Source organism: Zootoca vivipara, chromosome 17 (assembly GCF_963506605.1).
Source record: "Zootoca vivipara chromosome 17, rZooViv1.1, whole genome shotgun sequence".
NCBI lineage: Eukaryota > Metazoa > Chordata > Lepidosauria > Squamata > Lacertidae > Zootoca > Zootoca vivipara.
Window position 1 is genome coordinate 6,457,357 of NC_083292.1, and position 22,329 is coordinate 6,479,685.

The window sequence follows — 22,329 nt, forward strand, 5'->3', positions numbered from 1 at the left end:
ATCCCCCCCCCAAAAAAACCCAGAAAAACATCCTATGATACATATTTTACTCATTTCCTTAAGAAAGAAATGTGTTCATTAAATTAGTTCAGAGGTTCTGCAACTTTTGTGGACCATGTAAAAATTGATGGGGGTCTCAGCAGATGACTAAATAAACTTTGGTTTGCCCATCCTTCTAAAAAACAGTACTATATTATGAAAATCCTGAGACCTACAATGGGTACATTAAACTGGTCCAATGGAGGGGGGGGCGTGGATACTATAAGGCAGGGGTCAGCAACCTAAGGCCCATGGGCTGGAAGCAGCCTGCGGAGGTTGTTTGACCGGCCCATGAGCCGCCCCCCCCCCAACTGAGGTGCCTGCTCGCGCGCTGCACTAAACCAACACAGTGCAGGTACTTGCTTCTGCGGCACCGAAAATCACATCTGCGCAGACGCAGACACCAGAAATTGTGGGTACGCGTGCTGCTCCCGTGCTAGCACTCCAACCCACAGAGGGATCACCGCGGGACCGATCCGGCCCAGGCAAGATAAACCTTGCTGACTGCTGCTATAAGGTATCAGTGCTGCAATCTAGAAATCACAGCCCCAAGGCCAGAGTGTTGTTAGCACTGGAAGTGCAACAGCGGGGTTCATTTCCTTTGTAACGTAAAAGTTAATTCTGTGGTCAGTAAGCCAACTAACCAAGAGGGTGGTGAGGAAGGTGTTGCTTAACAACTAAGACAGAGTGACCTGATGTTTGCTGAGGTAGCATGTTCTCTGATTGGCTGTGCAGCTCTGAGGGAGTTTTCCCTCTGTTTGCTGACTTGAATGTCTCCCTGCTATTTACAAGGCCTGATGGAAGAAAGAAATTCCCTGTTGCTCCTTTCTCCTCAAATTTCACACACTTTTTGTTCGGTTTGCTCACTAACATATTATTAGGATTTCTTTTCTCCCCTGACTCTCTCTGTGTTATTTAACTGACTTTGCTGACTGTTCCGCTGTTTGAGAAGTGCAGCCCTGGTCAGAAAGGGCTCAATTGCTATCATCAGAAAGAAAGGGAGGGAAATCACATGGAGGTCCAATTACTGACATTGTCAACTGTTCCTCAACCTCTGGAGTAGATGGTTTTAAAAAGCAGGTTAGTGGCTAGTTAGTGGTTAGTAAAGGTAAAGGGACCCCTGACCATTAGGTCCAGTCGTGACCGACTCTGGGGTTGTGCGCTCATCTCGCATTATTGGCCGAGGGAGCCGGCGTATAGCTTCCAGGTCATGTGGCCAGCATGACAAAGCCGCTTCTGGCAAACCAGAGCAGCACATGGAAACACCGTTTATGTTACCGCTATAGCAGTTCCTATTTATCTACTTGCATTTTTGATGTGCTTTCGAACTGCTAGGTTGGCAGGAGCTGGGACCGAGCAATGGGAGCTCACCCCGTCACAGGGATTCAAACCGCCGACCTTCTGATCAGCAAGCCCTAGGCTCAGTGGTTTAGCCCACAGCGCCACCTGGGTCCCTAGTTAGTGGTTAGTCAACAGCTTTTAGGTATGGGAACAAGCCATATTACTGGTGGACATATATTTATGTGGGATTTCTGTTTAATGAATAACGTGAAGCTAGCTCTTAACAAAGCCTTACTACTAGCTACTTTTGGTTTAATATGCCTCCTTCAAACACACACTGCATTTTTTTTTAATTCTGTTCCAATTCCCTGTGATTGAAGCCGAAAGCTGGGAAGGCGACAGGTGCTAAATTTGAAACCTGGTTCTGTGGGCTGTGTTTCATTCCATATATTGTGGCTAGCAGGGAGCCTTCATGAGCTAAGTTGATAGACCAGGCAGGATTCCAACTTGTTACCCCAAAAGAGAAACTGATTGTTGCATTCTTAAGGCCTGAGGAGTTCTAGATCTCAGGCTGTTTAATTAAGTCCATACCCAGGAGGCTTACAGTGTGTCGTGGAAAGGAGGCTGGTCCCTCAGGAGCTGGTATTGTGCATAGCCTTTGAAATCTTCTTTCTCCAAGACAAACTGGTATGAACAGGAGTGGAGGAAGAGTCTGAGATGCCATACATGAGGTTGACCTCATTGGCTGAAATGCAAAATGACAGCACATATCTGAGACTTGATGAAGGAATCTCATAGGGACAGAGGAGGGTGCTAGGGCTGTGCAGAGTCCACCCACCCACCCTGGACCAGTGCCAGATTTATGTATAAGCAAAACAAGCTATATCTTGGGGCCCCACTCTCTTGGGGGGGCCCCCAAAAAATTAAAAACAACAACAACTGGATGTACATTTCCAAAATATAAGATAACAAACAAACAAAATAAAGCCTACATACAATAACAGTGTTTTGTGTCGTGTAGGCTCCTATTATGCTAGTCTGCTCCCTAAAATATCACTGGTTTGCTCATTTACATGTGTGTGTGTGTGTGTGTGTGTGTGTATCCTCTTAATGAGGGTGAAAGAGGAGAGCGCAAAATATGGTCAACATAAAAAAAACTAAAAACATGGCCACTGGTTCCATCACCTCCTGGCAAACAGAAGGGGAAGAATTGGAAGCAGTGGCAAATTTTACCTTCTTGGGCTCCATGATCATGCATAGCTGCCAAGTTTTCCCTTTTCTCGCGAGGAAGCCTATTCAGCATAAGGGAAAATCCCTTTAAAAAAGGGATAACTTGGCAGCTATGATGATCATGGCAGATGGTGACAGCAGTTATGAAATTAAAAGACGCTTGCTTCTTGGGAGAAAAGTGATGACAAACCTAGACAGCATCTCAAAAAGCAGAGACATTACCTTGTGGACAAAGATCCGTATAGTTAAAGCTATGGCTTTCCCAGTAGTGATGTATGGAAGTGAGAGCTGGACCATGAAGAAGGCTGATCGCCAGAGAATTGATGCTTTTGAATTATGGTGCTGGAGGAGACTCTTGAGAGTCCCATGGACTGCAAGAAGATCAAACGTATCCATTCTGAAGGAAATCAGCCCTGAGTGCTCACTGGAAGGACAGATCGTGAAGCTGAGGCTCCAATACTTTGGCCACCTCATGAGAAGAGAAGAATCCCTGGAAAAGACCCTGATGTTGGGAAAGATTGAGGGCACTAGGAGAAGGGGACGACAGAGGACAAGATGGTTGGACAATGTTCTCGAAGCTACGAACATGAGTTTGACCAAACTGCGGGAGGCAGTGCAAGACAGGAGTGCCTGGCGTGCTATGGTCCATGGGGTCACGAAGAGTCGGACATGACTAAACAACAAAATCCTTTTCAGTGTCCACCAGGATGATGTGTGTTTTGGTGGTGGTGGTGTTTTGTTTTAAATTGTATATATTTCATTGCTATGAAGACTATATTCTCTTGCTCATATAGAGTAACAGAATAATATATTTGTAGAGTTGGAAGAATTGATGCTTTTGAATTATGGTGCTGGAGGAGACTCTTGAGAGTCCCATGGACTGCAAGAAGATCAAACCTATCCATTCTGAAGGAAATCAGCCCTGAGTGCTCACTGGAAGGACAGATCGTGAAACTGAGGCTCCAATACTTTGGCCACCTCATGAGAAGAGAAGACTCCCTGGAAAAGACCCTGATGCTGGAAAAGATGGAGGGCACAAGGAGAAGGGGACGACAGAGGACAAGATGGTTGGACAGTGTTATAGAAGTGACCAACATGAATTTGACAAAACTCCAGGAGGCAGTGGAAGACAGGAGTGCCTGGCGTGCGCTGGTCCTTGGGGTTACGAAGAGTCAGACACGACTAATCAACTAAACAACAACAACATATAAAGGGTGCCTACTTTCTGCACATGGACTGGTTGCATGGCAACATGTGCAAATGGCTTTAGATACCTATTTGGTCCATAAATTACCACATAGCATATATTCAACACAAAAAAGTGACAATTTGTTGTTGACAAAGGACAGCTGGACATAGAAAGGGCTCCATTACCTTCAGTAGCTTAGGGCCTCATCAAACCTAAATTCGGCCCTGCCCTGGACCCAGGTCTCTGACCCTGACCCATGGATTCGCTTGATCCAACCTGGCAACCACACAACCTGAATTCAGCCCCAAATCAGGCAGGGCTAAAATGTTTAATTAGGGCTTTAAAAACCCCAATTAAGCAAACAGTTGGGATGGCAAAGGAGATGTCATGTCTCCAGCTGATAACGCTTGTGCAATCTATTGCGCAACTGTTTGCTAAGGTGCTTTTGCTTGCATTCCACCAGTGCAACTGAGTGGTGCTAACTTTGTGCTACCTTCGTTACAAGCTTTTGAATCTAGCTTTGTAACTGATTGGCTGCTGGTGTTAGTTACTGTGAACAGCTGCAGACTCCTCCAGGTTTTCAATCTGAGGATCTTTCCCTTCGCCTCTGAACTGGAAAGGCCAAGGGCTGAAGCTGAGACCTTCTGCTTGCAGAGCAGGAGCTCTGCCACTGAGCTATTTGTCTCTTCCCAGCTTTCTGGCATCCTGCCTCCAGCATCCCAGTACTTCAGGGTACCTCCGAACGACAACTGGTCTGCTTTCAGGTAGACCAAGGTTAGACTCTTCCCAGCAATTTGCACCAGTCACCTTGATAGAGTGTGATTCATCACTGGACAAACTTTGTTTGGAGGTTTAATGCAACGGCCTTTGTTCCAAGAGGTGCAGTAAACTAATGGGTGTTGTGGGCTGGGGAAGAGAAGTGGAGGGAAAAGAAATAAGGAAACTAGAAAAAGCATTTTGGAAATTTTGCTTAGGTCCGTTCTTTTCTTCTATGCTTTATCTCCCTCCCGCCGCCTGCCTGCTGCTACCGCCACTCCCGCCTTGAAATTTAGAAGGAGTTGTGGAAAAGTGGCTGCAGTGCAACTTTGATAATCAAAGAAAGTGCTGAGGGAGCGTCACATCGAGCACCTGGAAATGCCAAGAATTAAAAATAAAAATGCCATGCCCATCTCTCTGCTCAGCAGAGCACAGGATTTACATAAAGGTGATTGCAAAGAGTAAGGGGGGGTGCAACCTTCATCTCTCTCTCTCTAGATGGCAAATATCAAAATATGTTTAAAAGCCCCAAAACATTTCACAAGGTAAAAAGAAGAAGAGGAACCAGGATTATGGAGGGAAAGGACACAGCAGGGCTGCTATCATTCCCAGGCTGCATCAAGTGAGGCCTTTGAGGTGGAAAGTCTCAAGAAAAGGATAGACAGCTTCTCTTACCAGCCTGCACACTCAGCTCCATTTCCTCAGGCACAGCATCCATTCTAAGCATGTCCCATTACAAAAATCATCCTGGGAGCTATAGTTTGCTAAGGGTGCTGGGAACTGGTGCACTGTGAGAGGTGAACTACAGTTCCCGGGATTCTTGTGAGGGTGTGTGTACTTTAAATACATGATGTGTGTTGTAAGGGGGAGTGATTACAGAGAAACCCCCCCTCTCATCAGTAGCACCCGTCTCCAAGCAGTCATGAAAGCGCGGGGTCTGAAGGCGTGAGTAAGGAGACGGAGAAGGAGTGCCAGGGCTCTGGCAGCATTGGAGAGCCCCTGCTCCACAGGCAGGAAGAGAGAGAGGCGGAAAGGGGGGACAGACAGAAGGCAGACCATAGAACCTTCCCCCCGACACCGGTGTTGAGGAGGAGGAGAAAGGGGAGGAGATTCACTGTCCCGAGGCTTTTATGTTGGTCAAAGTCGCGAAAAGGGGCAGTGCTGGATGAGGCAGTCGCGAAAAGGGGCAGTGCTGGATGTTGGTCAAAGTCGCGAAAAGGGGCAGTGCTGGATTCAGAATGAGAAGACATGAAACCAGCAGCTTGCTACACTGTAAATAATGTGCACCAGCTCCTGCCAACCTAGCAGTTCGAAAGCACGTCAAAATGCAAGTAGATAAATAGGAACCGCTACAGCGGGAAGGTAAACGGCGTTTCCATGTGCTGCTCTGGTTTGCCAGAAGCGGCTTTGTCATGCTGGACACATGACCTGGAAGCTATACGCCGGCTCCCTCGGCCAATAATGCGAGATGAGCGCGCAACCCCAGAGTTGGTCACGACTGGACCTAATGGTCAGGGGTCCCTTTGCCTTTTAATAAAGACTTTTGAAAGACAAGCATGTGGAAAGTCGTTACTCAGGAGTAGTCGTAACAACCCTGACATGTGTGCAGCATCCATTGTAACAGTAAGTCACTAGTTTTCTCTCTGATCCTGATCCAGGAAGCACAGATACCCCTTGTGCAATGCCTGTATTGTTTCATAGGCTCAATGTGTTCTCTTGCCATCCATCCTTCCAGAACTCTGGTTTAAAATTCATTCCAGCATTGAATCAGGCAGATTTTGCACCTGTTTTCAGGTCACCTGAACCCCACCCTTGCTACTATGCATAGGATTCTGGAGCTAGAAGGGACCTTGGAGGTTACCTTGTTCAGGCTTGGCTATCCTGTGGCCTTCCAGACTCCAATTCCCATGACACCTGCAGCAGCTACATTTTCCTACACAGTATCCCTGGTATAGAAAAAAAAGTGAGCTAGCTGAACTTACAGCCTGATTTTGGAGAAGGCAGGTGTCCTGTGTTCCTATCAGATACATGAAGCAGGTGCTCACTGGAAGGATCACAGGTTAGCCAACCCTGATCGTGATCTAGTCCAACCTAATCATATAATGAGACAAGATTTCTGATACAGGATGCAAACAATATCCTTGGCATGTGGCTGTCTAACTCCTTCTAGGATACTTCTCAGAACCTCACAAGGCAAGAATCTTCTCTGCCATACAGCTCTTACTATTAGGAAACGTCTCCTAATGTTTAGCCCAGGGATAAAGAACTTTTCTCCAGCCCAACTTTTCTGGGTAACCTTGTGTGGGCCACAAAACCCTTGGCAAGTGGGGCCAGGGTCAAAGGTGGGTGGAGTCATGGTTGCTATTTTTCACTTTGTACAGTAGCTTACTTCCTACACCGCTCTCTATCCTACATCCAAAATCAAGAAGCATTATCACAGTTCAGTTTCACATTCTAGCCAGGTAAATGCACCCAGAAAGGGTATGAAGTTAGACTGGTGAGCAGGGCCAGCCCACCGATCAGGCAAGACAAGGCAATCACCTCAGGTGGCAGGATCCACAAGGGCAGCAGAACCAGCCTCCAAAGAATGCTGCCTGCTGCTGCTGCCGCTGCCACATGCTCCTTGGAGGCCAGATCTGCCACCTCCTCAACAGCCACTCCCTCTCCCCGCAATGTCACCTCTATAGCAGCTTCTTGGTGAATGGGAGGCACTGCTGGTCTGCTCCCACCCCTCTGGGGTTTCCTGGGCTCTGTACTCACCTGATATGATTCAGAGTGGGCCTCCCACCCCATCGTCTGCCACTGCCTTTGATTCCCTCTTCAACCATCAGGGATTCCCTTCCTTGTTCCCAATGTAGATACTTATTCCCCCCGCCCCCAATGTAGATCTTCATTTGCCACTCCTTCCCTGGTGGGGCGGTGGCATTTTTTGGTTCATCTCCTCTGCCAAAATGTCTTGGGCTGGTCCTACTGGTGAGGGCTGTGGCCTGTGGAGAATCTCAAGGGCCAGATGGAGAGATCTGGATGGCCAGGTTCAGGTCCAGAGCCTGAGCTACCACATCCCTGGTTTAACTAAAGCCTGCTTCCTTTCCATTTCTGCCCTTTGGTTCTACTTCTGCCCTCTTAATTGGCACATAGTCCAACCAGTGATAAGAGCTGTAGTGCATTTGGATCAAATGGGTTTTATTAAGCATAGACAGGGAGCATACTATTTAAGATTGGTACCCAATTTGGTTGCCTTAAATAGCTATTGAGTAAATCCAGCAACACTTATTTCCCTGGATGCTGAAAAAGCATTTGACAAGATATATTGGCAATTTGTGTTTGTTACTTTGGAAAAATTGGATTTCCTTGAGAATTTATAAAGTGGATTAGAATATTATGCTTCTTTCCTAAATCACAAGTAAAGGGACATGGAATCTTCTCAGATCTGTTTGTTTTGAAAAGAGGTGCAAAGCAGGGCTGCCTTCTTTCTCCATTGATATTTGATTTGTTTGGAATTACTGGGGTGTGCAATTAGACAGAAAGAGAAGATTTCTGGTTTTTAACATGAGCAAGTGGGATTTAATCAGCTTTGTGCACAGATGATTTGCTAGTAGGCAGAAACATATGTACCATAATTAATAAAAAATAATGAATAGCTTTGGTAGTATCTCTGAGAGTATGATTAACTGGTTAAAGTCAGAACTAATGTGCACGGGTAATTGGAAATTGCATACTTTGGTGATTTTGCTGGTGCCCAGACGTAATAAAATATGTAGGCATTTTGTTTTTGATAGATATTTTAAAATATAAAATAACCCATTTCAGTCTGAGGGCTGCATTCCTGTCTAGGCTGGCTTCTGGCGGCCACATGCCATTGGTGGGTGGGGCAAATTGACCTTTTGCCTTTGCAAAGTGGGCTGTTTTTACAGACAACCCTCTTTATCCTCCATCAGAGTTCAAATAAATATTCCAGCCATGCAAAAATGCTCATGGAAGGTGTGAAGCTAGACTGGTGACTGGAGTGGCCGCTGAGACCACATAACACCAGTCCTGAAAGACCTACATTGGCTCCCAGAACATTTCCAGGCACAATTCAGAGTGTTGGTGCTGACCTTTAAAGCCCTAAATGGCCTCGGCCCAGTATACCTAAAGGAGCGTCTCCACCCCCATCGTTCAGCCCAGACACTGAGGTCCAGTGCCGAGGGACTTCTGGTGGTTCCCTCACTGCGAGAAGTGAGGTTACAGGGAACCAGGCAGAAGGCCTTCTCGGTAGTGGTGCCCGCCCATCAGATGTCAAGGAAATAAACAACTATCAGACTTTTAGAAGACATCTGAAGGCAGCCCTGTTTAGGGAAGCTTTTAATATTTGATGAATCATTGTATTTTAATATTCTGCTGAAAGCCACCCAGAGTGGCTGGGGAAACCCAGCCAGATGGGCGGGGTATAAATAATAAGTTGTTGTTGTTGTTGTTGTTGTTGTTGTTGTTGTTGTTGTTGTTGTATTATGAAGTAAGGCCACTGGGGGAGGTTGACCAGGGAAAAGAGGGTATTGCTGGGAAGACGGTTTGGTGTGGAGAGAGTCCCAGGCCTGAGGCTGCCCACCTCTGATATATATGATCAGCCTTTCTGTGTGGTATTTTATTGTGTGGTCTAAGTAAACACAAACTTAGAGGATCCTTGGCATGCCAGAGCCACACTGGAATCAAGAGCAAATAATTTGAGATGCTAAGATCAGGACATTTTTGATGAAGAGAGTTTCAGTTGCACCCCATAACTGAATCTGCCTGTTGCATCTCAACAAGTGCCTGGATTCAACCAACATCAGGAGCACAGGAGCTGTCCACAGATAACTGAGGAGAAAGCTACCAGAGTCTGACCTCCAGGAGTAGGGCTCAGATCTTTTGGGGAGAAAACTCAGCAAGGTTACTCGGCAGTGCAATAGCACTGGCTTCAAAACTGAGTGCTGACATCATTCATTTTCCATTGATAGAGGTTTTGCAAGTCGCTAGACTCTACTTACAAGCATATAGACTTCACAGACTTCCAAATCAATACTCCACTACCCCTGGGTATTCTCCTAGAACCTGAAGCACCTTATGTTGACTGGCTGAAATTGTAATCAGCTACACCAAGCTGCTGATTGCTGTTCTAGGCTCATTTCCTATGTCCCTAACTGAGATTTATTTTTTACTGCTTTAATTATTAAAAAATAAAATAAAAACAAAAGCAGTGCAGTATATGTTGCATATATACACACCTGTAACATCTATAAGCTGACAACTGTCTTATACCTGCCTGTCTCAATGCCCTTATAGCCACTAGCTCAGTTGCTGTAATAGCAACAAAGAATGTTCTTGGCCATTTAAATGACTATGTGGACTATATCAACTAAGTTTGTAATTCCATCAGAAAAAGAAATCAGATTGGTCTAGCATGACTTATTTTTGAGAAACCCATGCTGGGTTTCTTAGTATTCACAGCATCCTTTTCTAAATGCTCACAGACCAACAGTTGAATTATCTGTTCTAGAACTTCCCTGGTATCAATGTCAGCAGTTAACGGGGTCTTTCCTCCCCCCCCCCTTTTGAAGATGGAGGACAATATTTGCCCACCTCCAGTTTGTATGGACCTCACCTGTTCTCCAAGAATTCTGAGAAGATAATAGAGAAAGGCTCTGAAATTCCATCAGCAAGCTCCTTTTGTACCCTTGGATGCAGCTCATCAGGCCTTCGAGATTTGAATTCATTTAAAGTAGCTAGGTGTTCCCTTGCCGCCTCTTTTCCTATCTTGGGCTGCAGCTCCCTCCTTACATCATTTATTCTAGTTACAGGTAGGTAGCCGTGTTGGTCTGAGTTGAAACAAAATAAAAAAATCCTTCAGTAGCACCTTAAAGACCAACTAAGTTTTAATTTTGGTATGAGCTTTCGTGTGCATGGTATCTGATGAAGTGTGCATGCACATGAAAGCTCATACCAAAATTAAAACTTAGTTGGTCTTTAAGGTGCTACTGAAGGATTTTTTTAAATTATCATTTATTCTATTATCACCAGGTCGGGCATCACTTTGGGTGAAGACAGATAGCATTTCTCCGTCTTCCCCACACAGAGGACCTACCGCTTGCTTGGTTTTCCCCTTACTTCAGACATAGCCAAAGAAACCTCCTCCTCCTCCTCCTCCTCCTCCTCCTCCTCCTCCTCCTCCTCCTTATTATTATTATTATTATTATTATTATTATTCTCTCTTGCAAGCAAGTAATATCATATGCCTGCTTAAACAAAAATACAAGAGGCTTGGCTGCAAAACTCACTGTTTTTGTCCTGTTTAGCATTGAGCTGGGCCAGCAGTGGCATAGCAGGAGAAAACAACAGCCTGGACGTTAGCCCAGGACCATTTTCCGAAGTGCAGGTTTTCTGGCTGCCTTTTGTCACACCAGCCTTGTCCTGCCTTGGCTGGCTGGCACGTTTGTTCTTATTCTGACAGAGCATTTGGCTACAGATAACGTTAAATCATATATCGGGTGTCCAGTACAGGCAGGTCAACCTGAAGGCGAAAGTTTTATCGCAAATGTTTCTCACCAGATAGGCCAGATTGTCACATTTCCCAAAGTGGGGAATCTCAGGCCCAGGGATCAACTGCTGCTCCCAAGTCTCTCGCTCTGGCTCATAAGACTCTTTGCAGGCCATACTCCTTCCCCAGCCATGCCCCCTCTCTCCAGGCCCAATGCAGCTTGCCATCCCAGCTTTGCATCTCCTTCTTGAATGTTTTTGCCTGGCTGGAATGTGTCCTCAAACACTGATCATGCCTTTTGGTTTCCTGGATGGAAGATAGAGATGGGTGTACATAGGGCAGTGTTCCTCAACCTTGGGTCCTCAACTGTTGTTGAACCACAGCTCCCATCATCCCTAGCCATCTTAACCTTTGGTCAAGGATGATGGGAGTTGTAGTCTGGAGATCCAAGTTTGAAGACCACTGGTTAGCAAGGCAGCTTCTCTGTGAAATGCCTAGCTGGCCTAGTTGGCTTTGGGTCAGGGATGGGGAACCTATGGCCCTCCAAATATTGTTGGACCCCCAACTCCCATGAGCATAACTAATGATTAGGAATGATGGGAGTTGTAGTCCAACATATGGAGGGCCACAGCTTCCCCCATCCCAGCTTTTAGCAATCCACTCTATCTCAGCCTGACACTCACTCCTCCATCTGCAATGTGGATGATGGTGATGATAGGAGCCTACCTTGCAGGGCTATGGTATGGATTTCCATGCAGCATAAAGGGAATTGAAGCTGTCTGCTGGTTAATTTCTGCAAATGTTCTGGTCTGTCCTTAGTAACGCAGAAGGTTCCCCCATTGCAGACCACTTTATGCATGATTAACACATTGCAAGATTTCCCTCGCCGTTTATGACACCTTTAGGAATTACTATGACAACGACTTTATCAAGCAGCGTCACTTCATCCTATCCCCATCCTTCTTAATGATTTATATCTTCTAGTGAGGATTCTTGTTAAAAAATAGTAAAAAAAAAATCCCTCCCACTTGTACTCAGCAAGGTAATAAATGAGAAAACTCAATGGTCTGTAAATTGCAACATTGATTAAAGAAGTGATTACTAATATAACTCTTAAATTGACTATGCTAATGCATGCTTGTAGTTCAGGACAGTATTTACATGCTAATGATAAATCCACTGCAGCGTTGGAGAGAAGGGAGGCAGCGGGATGGGGGAGGAGAGAATAGCTTCACCGCGTTAAACGTATTGCAAATGCTTATAAACAGATAATGGGCTATTGTGGAGGAAATTATTTTCACTTGGTTTCCCATTCTTCATATCAAGCTGTTGTGGGGATTTATAATATCTTAACTGTAATGACGAAAGCCAGAGGAGATTATACTAAACAAGTGGGACCCACGGCAGAATGTTGCAGCGTGGAGGACTCCTGTTCGTGAGACTCCATTGCATTCTCCTGCCCCTTCTCCATCTTCCATTTCTCCCTCCCCAAATTGCCAGGCAGCTTTCCAGCGCCATTGAACATGCTCAGTGCTCAATGTCTGGGAGAGACCCCCCCCCTTAGGGTTTTTCTTCTAATGTTTTGTACTTCTGCAAATCTTGAGGTTTCCTTGCTCCCGCCGATACGTCTCATTTTACGTGTGGATGCTACATTTTAGCTACATAAGCAACAGCACTCACACCTGATCACAGGAAGCAGAGGGAGTGTTAAGGACCACTGAGCAGGCCATGAAGCAGGGTGGAGACATAGCTGCCAAGTCTCCCGTTTTCCCCGGGAAATCCCCGTTTTTCCAGCTGTTCCTAGCTGAAAAAACAGATTTTTTTTGTTTTTTCCTGGTTTATTCTGGCGCTGTGGCCATTTTGGAACTGGGCGGAGCATGCTCAGAAGTGACTTTTGATGCTGCTCTGCCCAGTTCCAAAATGGCTGCAGCGTGACTTCTGGCGCAACGGCCATTTTGGAACTGGGCAAAGCAGCATCAAAAGTCACTTCTGAGCATGCTCCGCCCAGTTCCAAAATGGCGGCAGCGCTACTTCTGGTCTGCTATTTCCGGCCCGGTCCCTTATTTCTCTGACAGCAACTTGGCAGGTATGGGTGGAGAACCCACGAATGTAAAAACATAGTGGCATCAGAAGAGCTGCCATATCAGTCCAATAGTTCATCTGGTCCAGCAGTCTGTTCTCACAGTAGCCAACCAAACGCTTTTGGGAAACCCACCTGCAGGACCTAAGCACAAGAGCACTCTCTCATCTTTCCATTTGCAGTAGCTGGTATTTGGAAGCATTACAGTGGTACCTCTGGTTACGAACTTAATTCGTTCCGGAGGTCCATTCTTAACCTGAAACCATTTTTAACCTGAGGTACCACTTTAGCTAATGGGGCCTCCCACTGCTGCCGCACTGTCACCGTGCTTTTTCTGTTCTCATCCTGAGGTAAAGTTCTTAACCCAAGGTACTACTCCCAGGTTAGCGGAGTCTGTAACCCGAGGTGTTTGGAACCCGAGGTACCATTGTACTGCTTTGAACTGCAGAAGGCCTTCCAGGCCCAGAGGACAATGTCTTTATCCCTCCCACCCTGGCAGGCCAACTTTGAGGGGTGGGTTGGACCTTGCACCTGTCAATCACCTGACATCATACTGACACCAGGTGATTGGCAGGTGGGTAATGCTGCCCAACCCTCAAAGCTGGCTCGCTGTGGTGGGGAGGATACCACAGGAAGCAGGATTGAACTCTCTGTGCATCAGCTGATGGATGAGGTCCTGAGTCTTGCAGCTGCCCCACCTGGCATCACAGATGGACCTGGTTTCCAGAGCAGATGGACCTGGTTTCAGCAAAGCAGCCTCACAGGCCAAATGGGCCAGGTTTGACCTAAGGGCTGGAGGTCAAACCCACCCCTGTCATAAGGGGCATTCACAAAAAAAGTTCGCCAGATAATAAATGTCCCCCTATCTGGATGTGGATTGAGCTCTACCTTCTGGCAAGAGTGAGATTAGAGTGTGTGATGTACTGTATGTGGAGCTATCTTTAAGGTTGGTCCAGAAACTGCAGCTAGTGAATTCAGAGGCCAGACTCTTGTCAGGGACCTGTTAGTCTGAGCATATTATACTGATGATGCGCCATTCTGTACACAGGGACATAGGGGCTTGGTACAGAAGAAGAAACATGGCTGCCCTTGGGCCACCTTAGAGGATTTGGTAGGAATGCCTATTTTGGACTGGACAACTGGAACAAGGACAGAGACCTCTCCTGCTGAACCAAAGGGGCAGGAAGGAGGATACAGGAGATTGGGGAAGAGATGGGGTGGGGTGGTGCTCTAAGCAAAAATCTGCTCTTATTCCCTTATGGGGTACACAAGAGCCTTATTGGGTTCTCCATCAGTCAGAGAATATATAACAGAGGCCAACCAGAGAAGTTTGAGAAGCAAAGCCTTTATTTGCTGTTGCAACAGGGTCCTTCCCCTCACGCAGGAGAACAAGGAAGGAACCCAGAACAAAAGAGAACCTCCACTTTTATCAGTTTTCCCATCACCAAGAAACGCCCCCAATACATCATTCCTACACCACAGCTCACAGTAATCAATACCTCACAAAAAGGAGAGTTCAAGGTAGAAATCTGAGCACTTTTGACACATCTCCTAGTCCTCCTATCACCCCTCCCAGGTGTGAATTCCTAAACACAAAGAGAAATTAACATTTTCGCAAGGGTTGACCACTGTCTTTTGTTCAGAGGAGTCTTCCATTGTGAGTGAGATACCATTGATGGGGAATTATGGCTCCCAAGTTGCTAGTCATGTCGAAATGTGTGTATATGCTGATCCTTAAGCCTTCCTTAAGGCAGGGTTGAGTCCAAGGGGGAGGGGTGAGGGTCTTTGCAGCGGAGCGGAGACGGGGAAGATGGCGTTGAACAGGATTCTGGGTATTGCAGCTGTCAAATTCGGTCACCCCTCTCTGTTCATTAATAATGGTGTCCTGATTCTCTCCCCCTCCCCTTATAATTTTCTATAACAGTGGTTTGCAAACCCTGTGTTATGGATTTCTGATACAGGTTCACACATGTTCACATGATGCTGCAGCTTGGACTTGCCCAACCTGGCTCACTCCAGATGGTATCAAACCGCAGCTCCCATTAGCCACGACCATTAGCCATGCTGGCTAGGGCTGATGGAAGCTGGAGTGCAACAAGATCTGGAGGGCCACAGTTTTATCATCCCTGGTTTCACAGCTTCCCACCTCTGCTGTAGACACCATCTTAGAAGAGGCATTCCCTTCTGTATAACAGGGAACACTGCTTCTAAGATGGTGCCTATAACCCTCAGGGTTTTGTTTTTGTTTTTGCAAGGGCCTGTATTAAAAAATAATTTACATCCTAAAATATCTGGAGGGAATCAGCTACATTTATTCAAATGGCATAACAACTGGTGTCACCCTTAAATACTTCTCTTTTCCAACCTCTTATTTTAGGTTTCTGACAGGTGTGACTATGTTTATGTCAACGGCAAGGAAATGAAAGGCAAGGTGAATGCAGTGGTGAACTTCACCTACCAGTACCTGAGTGCTCCTCTGCAGGTGACTGTATGGGTGCCACGCCTGCCTCTTCAGATCGATGTTTCGGATACTGAGCTGAGTCAAATAAAAGGCTGGAGAGTTCCCATCATTTCGAACAAGAGGTGAGTTATGTTGCTAAATGATTTGATCTCCTCCAAGCCAGGCTGATTATCAGCCTGCCTTTCCTTTTTTTAGAATCCTGGAGATGACCTCCCAATGGACCAGGGAAGCTGAGGAGGCCTGAGGTGCTATCTCACACAGCTAAACTTTCCCAACTGCTAAGGAAGGTTAGCAGTTGGGACCCAGGTGGCGCTGTGGTTAAACCACTGAGCCTAGGGCTTGCTGATCGGAAGGTCGGCGGTTTGAATCCCTGTGACGGGGTGAGCTCCCGTTGCTTGGTCCCAGCTCTTGCCAACCTAGCAGTTCGAAAGCACGTCAAAATGCAAGTAGATAAATAGGAACCGCTACAGCGGGAAGGTAAACGGCGTTTCCATGTGCTGCTCTGGTTTGCCAGAAGCGGCTTTGTCATGCTGGCCACATGACCTGGAAGCTATACGCCGGCTCCCTCGGCCAATAATGCGAGATGAGCGTGCAACCCCAGAGTCGGTCACGACTGGACCTAATGGTCAGGGGTCCCTTTACCTTTTAAGGAAGGTTAGCACATGAGAGATAGTAGTGGAAGACAGAAAGCTTGGAAGGGACTCAGCTCTCCCCCCACCCCACCAGCATCATGTGGAAAATTAACCACTTGTATTTCAAACCCTCCCAGTTCACTTTTCCTGTAGTGCTTTCAAAGTTTGAAGCACAGAAAGCTGAATGGTTTCAAATGTAATAAATAGGAAAGAAGCTCTGAGCTTCCACCCTCTTTCCATTGAAGAGATCCCCTTGCCTCCCCACATTGCCCATCCCCATGACAGGAGAGGGCGAGGATGAGCATGGTCTATGGCAATGGGGTGGCAACAGAGAATCCATGAGGATGGCATAGGGGTATATCCCTCCCCCAGTTTGGAACGTACAAATCTGTCTTATACCAGGTGAGATTATTTGTCTATCTAGGCAAGCAGTTCTCCAGGGTTTGGGGCAGGAGTCCTTGCCACTACCTGTGCATGGCTTGTTTTAAGTGGAGATGCCAGTGGTTGAGCATGAGACCTTCTGGGGAAGGGCCATGGCTCAGTGGTTGATACATACATACAGAAAGCACCTGGTTCAGCCCCCGGCATCTCCAGGTAGGGGTAGGAAGGACTCCTCCATGAAACCCTTGAGAGCCATTGTCAGTCAGTGTGGACAATGGTGAGGTAGATGGACCAATGCTCTCACTCAGTCTGACACCTTCCTCATGTACCTTTGGGGTCACCCCCTTGCCATTGCTGAGTTTGTTTTTTTGGAAATAATGCAAAGTAACAGTCTTAATTTCCTGGGTGATGAAAGGATGGTTTGAGGGAGATAGATGGAATTCCTATGTTCTGCACACAATGTATGTGTTTTACAACTGAGATAAACTCTTTTGTCTGAGCATGGACCTCATCATTGAGAGAGACCATGATCTAGCAACCATAATAGAATGTGTTGGTCTTTGGTTTCTCCAAGCAAGAGTTTGCTTCATATGCTTGCAAGGTGCATTTTCTTTGTAAAAGGCACATCTGTGCACATGAGGCATGCCTGCTAGATACTGTATCTGTGCTGGTTGGGAATGAAAGTGAAGTTGAAATAATAAATCTTTCAGACCTACAAGGGAGAGTGATGATGAGGATGAAGATGAGCGGAAAGGACGAGGCTGCACCCTCCAGTACCAGCACGCCATGGTGCGGGTTCTCACCCAGTTTGTAGCTGAGGACACCAGCCCGTGGGGACAGCTCACCTATTTGCTAGGATCTGATTGGCAGTTTGACATTACGGATTTGGTGACGGACTTCATGAAGCTAGAGAAGCCCCACGTGGCCCAGCTACAGGGGGGCAAGGTCTTGGCGGGACAGGAAGTCGGCATGACAATGGTCCAGGTCAGTCAAGAATGGTTGCCATCTTTTGAGCTGCTGTGGTTGCAACTAGGTGCCAGAGCATCCCATTCCATGGTTTTATTGTGCAAGAAAGGCAGGGCCAAAGCTTCCTCGGGTGCCTTGAATAAGTAGCATGGCTCCTGGGCATTATGCCTTGCCATATTCTGAGCATGGGCAAAAGCAGGGGTGGGGGACCTCAGAATTGGGGTCAAACTATGGCCCTCCAGGCCTCTCTATTTGGCCCTTTGTACTGTGTGTAGCACACGCCCCCTCTCTCCAGACCACAGACCTCACGGGCTCTGCTTTGCACCCCAAGTGTTTCTGCCTAGCTAGAATGTGTCATTGAACACTGACAACGCCTCTTCATTGTCTGGACCCAGAGGGGTTGTGATTGTCTGTGGAGACCAGCCTACCATACAATGGTACATGTATTACCCCATCCATTTTTGCCTCTGGTCTTGCTGGTCACTGTCCTGTGGCCCTCAGTAGACTGCTCAGAACGGAAAAGTGTAAACTGAAAATGGTAACTCTCACTGGGGCAAAAGCCATGTTGTATGTTGATTCCCCAAAGAGCCCAGACAACTCAGATTCAAGCAAACGCTCCCTGGACCTTACACAGTCAGCCCTGCAAGGTTTCCCTGCCATCCTATTTCCAATAGCTACAGGAAGCCCTTCTGGTCATAGACATTATTCCCTGGGGGCCTGATCCATGAATAGCAGCAGCAAAGAAACTGAGCTTTCTTGGTTTTCTGAATTATCTGTGTATAAGGAGTCCCTCCAGATGGAATGTTGTTTCTGGTTCTCTCCCTCATATGTCCTGACCCCATTAAGCCAGAACTTCAGCTGAATGGTCTTATCTACCATACATTCAAATGATGTTTACAGCTCCCAGAACCAGGAAACTGGGCCCATCTTTACCGCTTTGCAGTGGTCCAACACCTCTTTTTAAATATACCTCTCTCCAAGGTATTGCAGCTGGCTAATGCAGCTTCTGCTAGCAGGCAACAAGCTGGAACTCAATCTCCCCTGTAGCTGTCAGGATGTGCTTTCAGGTTGAAAATTCTAGGCCTAAATTTAGGAAGCCACCTTGTACAGAGTTAACCAGCTCAGTATTGTCAATGTCAGCACCGAATGGCTGTGGCTTTCCAGAATTTCAGACAGGGCCTCTTCCGGACCTACCAGGAAATGCTGGGGGTTGAACTTGAGATCTTCTGTATGCAAAATATACCAACAAGTGAAAAGTCAACATGCCTGATAGGAACATAGGAGCCTGCCTTATACCAATTTGGACTATTAGTCTGTCTAACTTACTATGGTCTACAATGGGGGCGGGGAGCCTATGACCCTACAGATGTTCTGGTGTATAGCTATCATTCCTGACCATTAGTAATGCTGTCTGGGTAGACATGAATTTCAATCAAACATCTGGACCACCGCAAGTTGCCAATCCCTGGTTTACATTAGCATAGTTTCCCCAGCCCTGGTGATGCTGGGAGTCTTTCCCCAGCCGTGCTTGGTGATGCCATGGATTGAAGACGGGCCCTTTCGTCATAAAAAGTAGAGGTTCCCAATTGGTGGTTCACAGCCCCCAGGGGGTCTGCATAACCCACCCAGGGGGTCTGAGGCACCATTCACATAACACAAACCACCACAGAGCTATCAAAATTGTCAAAAGTAGAGTATCCATGGATTGGCTTTTGAAAAACGGGGTTTGCAGTACTTAGCTAATTGGGAACCACTGGTGCAAAGCAGTTGGCTCTGCTTCATACCTCTCAAGGTGTTTGGTTGCCCTCTTCACAGTTTCACTCAAGGGTAGGTAGGGTAGCCATTGCCAAAGTCCTATTTCCAACTCATGCAGCAATGATGTATAAAATTGTGCTAGCAACGACCATGCAGGTTCTCCAGTGCCCGCCATAGACATTATTGTGAGATGTTTGGAGTCTTGCAATACTCATGTCAGAAAATATAAATTGGCATAAGGAATTCGGGGAGGGGTGACTATTGCTCTCTAACCCCATCTTAAATAGATTCCTTATTGTCCTTTGGCTTCTCCCAAAGGTATTGTCTCCGCTGTCTGATTCCATCTTGGCAGAGAAAACTGTGACGGTGTTGGATGAGAAGGTGACCATCACGGATATGGGGGTCCAGCTGGTAGCTGGATTGTCGCTCTTCCTTCAGCCCAGTGCAGTGAGTAACCGAGCTGTTGTGGCTGCCACTGTGGCCCAGGAACTGCTCCATACACCCAAACAGGTAGAGTATGTGGAATCCTGTTTTGTTCTATCTATTTGGGCAGTTCTCTTGAGCAATGCACCAAGCTGTGTGCATACTGTGATCCCACCATTGTAGCAGGGGGTGGTGGTTCTGGAGAGACACAGTAGTCTGTTTCCTGAGATTTTTAGCTTTCATGTTTTGTTGGGTTCTCTTTAAACAAATTCCCAGTCCAGGTTGTTCTAGAAGAGGGGTTCCCAAACTAAGGCCCGGGGGCCAGATGCGGCCCAATCACCTTCTAAATCCGGCCCGTGGACGGTCCGGGAATCAGCATGTTTTTACATGAGTAGAATGTGTCCTTTCATTTAAAATGCATCTCTGGATTATTTGTGAGGCATAGGAATTTGTTCATATTTTTTTCAAAATATAGTCCGCCCCCCCCAAGGTCTGAGGGACAGTGGACCGGCCCCCTGCTGAAAAAGTTTGCTGGCCCCTGCTCTAGAATCTAGATTGTGTGTGGAGCAGATGAAGACTATACTGTGAGTGTGTCTTACATAAATACAAACACTCCAGCAAAGACACACATTCTGCTTCATAAAATTCTCAAGTGGGGGGGGGAGAGAAGCTCCCTGAGTAGTGCCTCTTCCTGTTGTGTGTCTTCCTCCGGACTTGAGAATCACTGGAGAACATGGCTGCATCATACATAATGCAGAACAGCAAAAATTGCAGAAAGCTGCTTAATATATGCAAGCTGCAGAATTAGGGTTGTATGAAGACAAAAATCTGCCATATACCAAGTTTGACCATGGATCAATCTCTTCTCATACATACTGGGTCTCCAAAGGCTGCATTAGATTCATTTCCTTAGAATGGCATCCTGAAACCTTTTTGAATTGAGATGCTCAGAATCAAATCCTGGGATCTTCAACATGCAAATCATGTGCTTTACAGCTGAGCTGTGGACCCCTGTTTCATAAGGCACTGGTTCCTCCTTGCTCTGAGAGTCCTGCACATCTGATGATGAGGAGAGCTCAACTGCTATCTGTGATTGTCAGGTTGTTGTTTTTTTTAAAAAAGTTTTTTAAAGTAGCATTTAAGTGATGCTATTCTCTTTGGCTTGCCAAAATATGCCTGTTTGACTTGCTTCGGTATTTCCTTGCAGGTGCATATAAAAACAATCCCTCAGTGCTCTCAGGAAGTGAATGACAGAGGTCCACAGCTCAGTGGTAAACCACATGATTTGCATGTTGAAGATCCCAGGATTTGATTCTGAGCATCTCAGTTTCCCTCCAACCAACCCCCATGCCATGAACCCTTATCCTGCTATCTTCTCTTTTTCTTTCTCCAAACTTACCTGTTGGTTGGGTGTTGGCAGGGGATTCTTGCCCATAGAGGCTAGTGGCATGGGGCACAGGGGCACCAAGATCTGGAGGGCACCAGGGAAGAGACGGAGGCTGGGCGCGGCGCCTCCCAGCATCAGCTCACTGCCCTCGCCCGCCTTGCTGAAGCAGTGCCGTGCCCGGAGCCTCTGCCTCTTCCCCACTGGAGGAGCCGCCCTTCAGTCCCGCAAAGCTGCCGGTAGTGCCGTAAAAAGGTCGGCAACTCTGGGAAAGGGGGGGGGATGCCGGAGGGATCTTTACACCACAGCGCCAGATATACTTAAGACAGCCCGGGGGGGGGGGTAGTAGTAGTGTTCCAGGCTGAAGGAGCTCTGGGAGGTGACATTCTCTAGGGCTTCCAAATTCAATAAACTATACTGGGCTTGATTAATTCATTTTTCTAAAGAGCCCTAACTTAACTTCTGAGACCAATGGTATCCCAATGAAAAGGAGAAGGGCTGTCACCCTTGTCCCACTACCAGGGAAAGGAAGCAGGCATGGGAGCCAAATGGTCTTCATCTCCCCTAATAAAATATTTGAGGGTGCTGCTGCCCCCCCCCCTGAAGTTCATGGGCATTGCCATTCAAATAGTGTGTATGCACTGTTTCATGTTATTTATTATGTGGGGCATAATTCAAGTTGGCAGCTCTGGAAAGGAGAGGGATGCATGGCAGGCAACAGTGATGTGGGGGAAGGTAAACCCAATATAATACATTTTGGGGAGATGCTCTTTTACTGCAGTTTGTATTTCAAGCTCCGCCCCCAATTGACTTCGCTTCCATTGAAAATAGGGAGGGAGGGAGAGGAGAGGAGCAGATGAAACATGTTCCTTTCTTCCATTTGGAAGGGCAAAGCCATTCACTGCTGGTAGCCTATTATTCTCAGATTTGGCTGACAGAGGCAGGTTAGCATTGGGGCTCATCAAGGCACCAGCGTGTTGAACCTACTTAATTCACAGGTCTCTGGTACTCCAGCTGAGCCAGGGCAAAGCTTCCGAGCGGAAACGTTCAGGTCATGGCTCCTATGGAGATGAGGAATATATAGAAGTCTCAATCTCGAGGCAAATCAAATAAGTAGGTGAGGCAGACACAGAAGGAATCTGTTAAGGGGACACTCATTTCCCTCCCATGTCTAGAAACAGTCTCTTGAACGGGGTCTCTAAAGATGCTGCAGAGTGAGATGGTAGAATGGGCTGTACCAATTTGGGCAGAAGGTGGGG

The 22,329-nt window shown here is 46.8% G+C and overlaps 1 protein-coding gene across 1 annotated transcript in view; it reads left to right on the top strand.

Moving 5' to 3' along the window:
• Positions 1 to 22,329, top strand: part of LOC118075944 (transmembrane protein 132C) — a 273,846-nt gene that overhangs the window by 242,809 nt on the left and 8,708 nt on the right. The window contains exons 6-8 of the mRNA XM_035098371.2: positions 15,446 to 15,651; positions 17,253 to 17,526; positions 19,582 to 19,773. Of these exons, the coding sequence (XP_034954262.2) occupies positions 15,446 to 15,651; positions 17,253 to 17,526; positions 19,582 to 19,773 (672 nt within the window). The remainder of the gene's footprint in view (positions 1 to 15,445; positions 15,652 to 17,252; positions 17,527 to 19,581; positions 19,774 to 22,329) is intronic.